Source organism: Sinocyclocheilus grahami, unplaced genomic scaffold (genome assembly GCF_001515645.1).
Source record: "Sinocyclocheilus grahami isolate Dianchi unplaced genomic scaffold, SAMN03320097.WGS_v1.1 scaffold1079.1, whole genome shotgun sequence".
In the NCBI taxonomy this organism is placed as follows: Eukaryota; Metazoa; Chordata; class Actinopteri; order Cypriniformes; family Cyprinidae; genus Sinocyclocheilus; species Sinocyclocheilus grahami.
In genome coordinates this window covers 1-3,067 of record NW_015506258.1, presented here as the reverse complement: position 1 = coordinate 3,067, position 3,067 = coordinate 1, and the positions used below count along the sequence as shown (strand labels likewise).

The 3,067-nt window shown below is 36.6% G+C and overlaps 1 protein-coding gene across 1 annotated transcript; it reads right to left on the bottom strand.

Annotated features, from left to right (window-relative positions):
- Positions 1–201: 201 nt before the first annotated feature.
- Positions 202–2,832, bottom strand: LOC107566509 (tyrosine-protein phosphatase non-receptor type 5-like; the record flags this gene model as incomplete). Its single annotated transcript, XM_016251958.1, has 3 exons — positions 202–351; positions 2,122–2,232; positions 2,695–2,832. Coding segments are annotated over 3 exons (399 nt in total), but the record flags the coding sequence as incomplete, so codon positions are not given.
- Between the last annotated feature and the right edge of the window lie 235 nt (positions 2,833–3,067).

Sequence of the window (3,067 nt, the reverse complement as noted above, 5' to 3'; positions counted from 1 at the left end):
TAGCTGGCTAGTGGTCTTCAGGATGTCAACCACCCCTTCATTACTTAGCTGCTGGCACAAGATGGAGGTAGCAATGAAACAGCCAGTGCGTCCAATCCCTGCACTAAGAGTAGAGAAATCGCTGTTTAAATATATTAGCTTTATCTTTTTACTATGTTACTTTAACAGCTTTTTGTGAAAAGTGTGTTACCTGGTCACCTGTTACTGTCCCGGTGACAACCCGCCTGCCTGTTTCCTCACTTCTTCCACTTCCTTAACCAAGTCCAAAAGAGGCGGGGCCTTGTCTGGAGTTTTCTGATCTGGCCAGGATGTGTACCAATACTGTTTGAGAGTGCGCTCCTCACCCTCACTCTACACACACAAACATTCACCAACATGTAAATGCACGTTTGCAGTTCATCAAAGCTGTGTTCACACTCCACAAATTTGACCCCAATTTGGCCATATGAGACAAATTTTGCAAAGCCCACAAGATTCCTCTGATCCTAGGCCAAAATCTGTAACTTTTGATCACTAGTTTGGCATTTTTGCTAACAGCGGATTGATGACTACTGCAATCTGATCAAATTCGGCATTGTGGCTTCTCCTATGACAACCGTCAAATCAAGAACCATTAGGAAGACAGAAAATACACCACTTGCTCCACACACATCACCAAACATGTCATGGATTGATGATGTAAAACCTATGCCTATGCCCATTTTTAATGAGATTAAATGGCTTATACCTGAGATCGCGTTAGTACAGTCTGACAAGCAACAATTGTAAAGGACTCGTATAGTGTGCACCCTGCTTAACACACATTTATACACAGGAATGTTTCTAGCCTTCCATCAGTACTGGGGTACTGTTCAAATGAATTAAACTGAATCATGAACAATTTCAGACTATTTTGTAAACCCATTTGACTGATTAGATCAATAATGATTAATTCACAAATGGCTAGTTCTGATTCTATACAACCGACAGAAAAGACACACGACATGATTGCTGTAATATTTTTAGGGGAAATGATTATCATGTTGGTATAAGGTAATCTCAACCATCAGTAATATTTTACTCTGGCTCGTGCCCCAGTGAAAAGGGTCTAGCCACATACACTGTATACACATACACAGACCAAATGATGCTCATACTAACATATATACACATTGTTTGATATATCTCAAGATATCTTACACAGATTTTGTGATTAACTACATTTTATGTGAAATACTGCATTGCTAAGAATATTTGTTGCCATGGCAGCCATGCCTCCAGAGGAGACAGTAGAAAACATACTTAGAAGCAAAAAAATATTGCGCTCAACCTAGACTTCTCTCTTTCTGTCCCTCTCATCTTTCTTCTCTTTCACACAAACTTTTATGAGGTTAGACTCTTCCATATACATTAGTCTTGTCTTTATTAGTTATACTGTATTATAATCTCTACATGAAAGAAACTTGAAAAAGAAATTAGATTTGACAAGTAGAAATTACTTTTAAAAAGTGATGGCTTTTAAACACAGCACTTATTCTGCATTCTCAGATTTCACCTTTTTTGGTCTCTGAATTCTACTCTACGCAAAATATGATACAGTCTGTCAGTCTTGTCTTTCATGGGCTATAAACAAATTCAATGTTGCTGGCTGCAATGTTGTAATGCAATATTAACCTGTAGGTTGCACTGTCATCAAACTGCTCTGGTACCCTCAGGGCATGGTCACATGACACATGACATTTTGTTTCAATAGACCAGGATATAGCCTTTGGCGGAGCTTTGAAATGTGTCGAAATTCTATTCTTTTACTTGGTAGCATTTTGCCAAATGTAATACTAATAATTAAAAAATACAATAAATGCCATGATGCTTGGTAACCAATTAAACATATATTTAAAAAGTTACAAACTTTTTGGTAAAAATTTTACTGTTAAAATTAAATGAATGAATACATTAAGATTCCTTTAGTCATTAGTTTGCATATAAAACAGAAAAAAAGCAAATCAGTTATTTTTATTAAAACCTTTCAACATAATCATCCTAGACATTATTACATGATGCATCAAACTCAAACCTGTTCCTCACAGTAAAAACAGCTCTTCTCTCTATGTGTGAACACACACACTTTAACACAAAACAAACCTTCACAGTGAAAATCCTTAGACTGTAGTCATCTGCCTGGATGACCTGTTTGACAGTGATCTCGACACCTTCACAGATGACTCTGTCCTCTGGCCAGTATTCTGTGCATTTCTGTGGGACACACACACAAATATGTTTTTTTTTTCTCCTCGATTCATATGTTTTATTCAGTCCAGCAAAGCCCATTTTAAACCATTCAGACAAATTTGATTCACGATCCCTGATAACTCACTGGAATTCACCTAAATATTGCAAGGCATGTAAAGAGTCAAAATCACCTCAATCACATGTCTTTACTTAATTTTTGACTTCCGCAAAATACCATTTCAATGTTTAATTGTAAACCCTTATATTATTCACTAAACTACTTCAGCCTGAGTTAGTGCTCAGTATCGAATAGTGACAGCACTAGGGGTTGGACAAGAACTATTTAGTGTTAATTCAAGTTTGCATAACCCTGATAATTAAAGAGAGAATACATAATAATAATTAAAACAGCTCAAAGATGTTTAATTGCTTAGCATGAAAGACTGATTCATCCCAATCATGTGATATGTGTGGATATAGCCAGACCTCGTTTTTTTCTTCAATGTTGGTGATCATGACAATAATGGGACAGCGCTCCTGCCAAACCATCTTCCAGAAATCCCCCACTGTGTTTACAGTTGGACCCTGTGTAGCGATGTATGCCCTTTCTTTCCCTCCATAGCCCTAAAGGAAAAAAGCCAATTTGAATGAAAGAAGAACCATATATGGCTGATTAGAGAGCCTTAACCTTTCAGCCTACTGCACTTCTATGTGATCAGAAATAGTGCATTCACTTGCAAAATCACATAAAATGGTTATTTTTCAAACATGATCTAGTCTCCCAAAACTAATAGTTTGTAAAAAGTTATGACATAAAAAAAGCTTTACTCAGCTAAAAATGTAAACAAAAAAAAGTTAG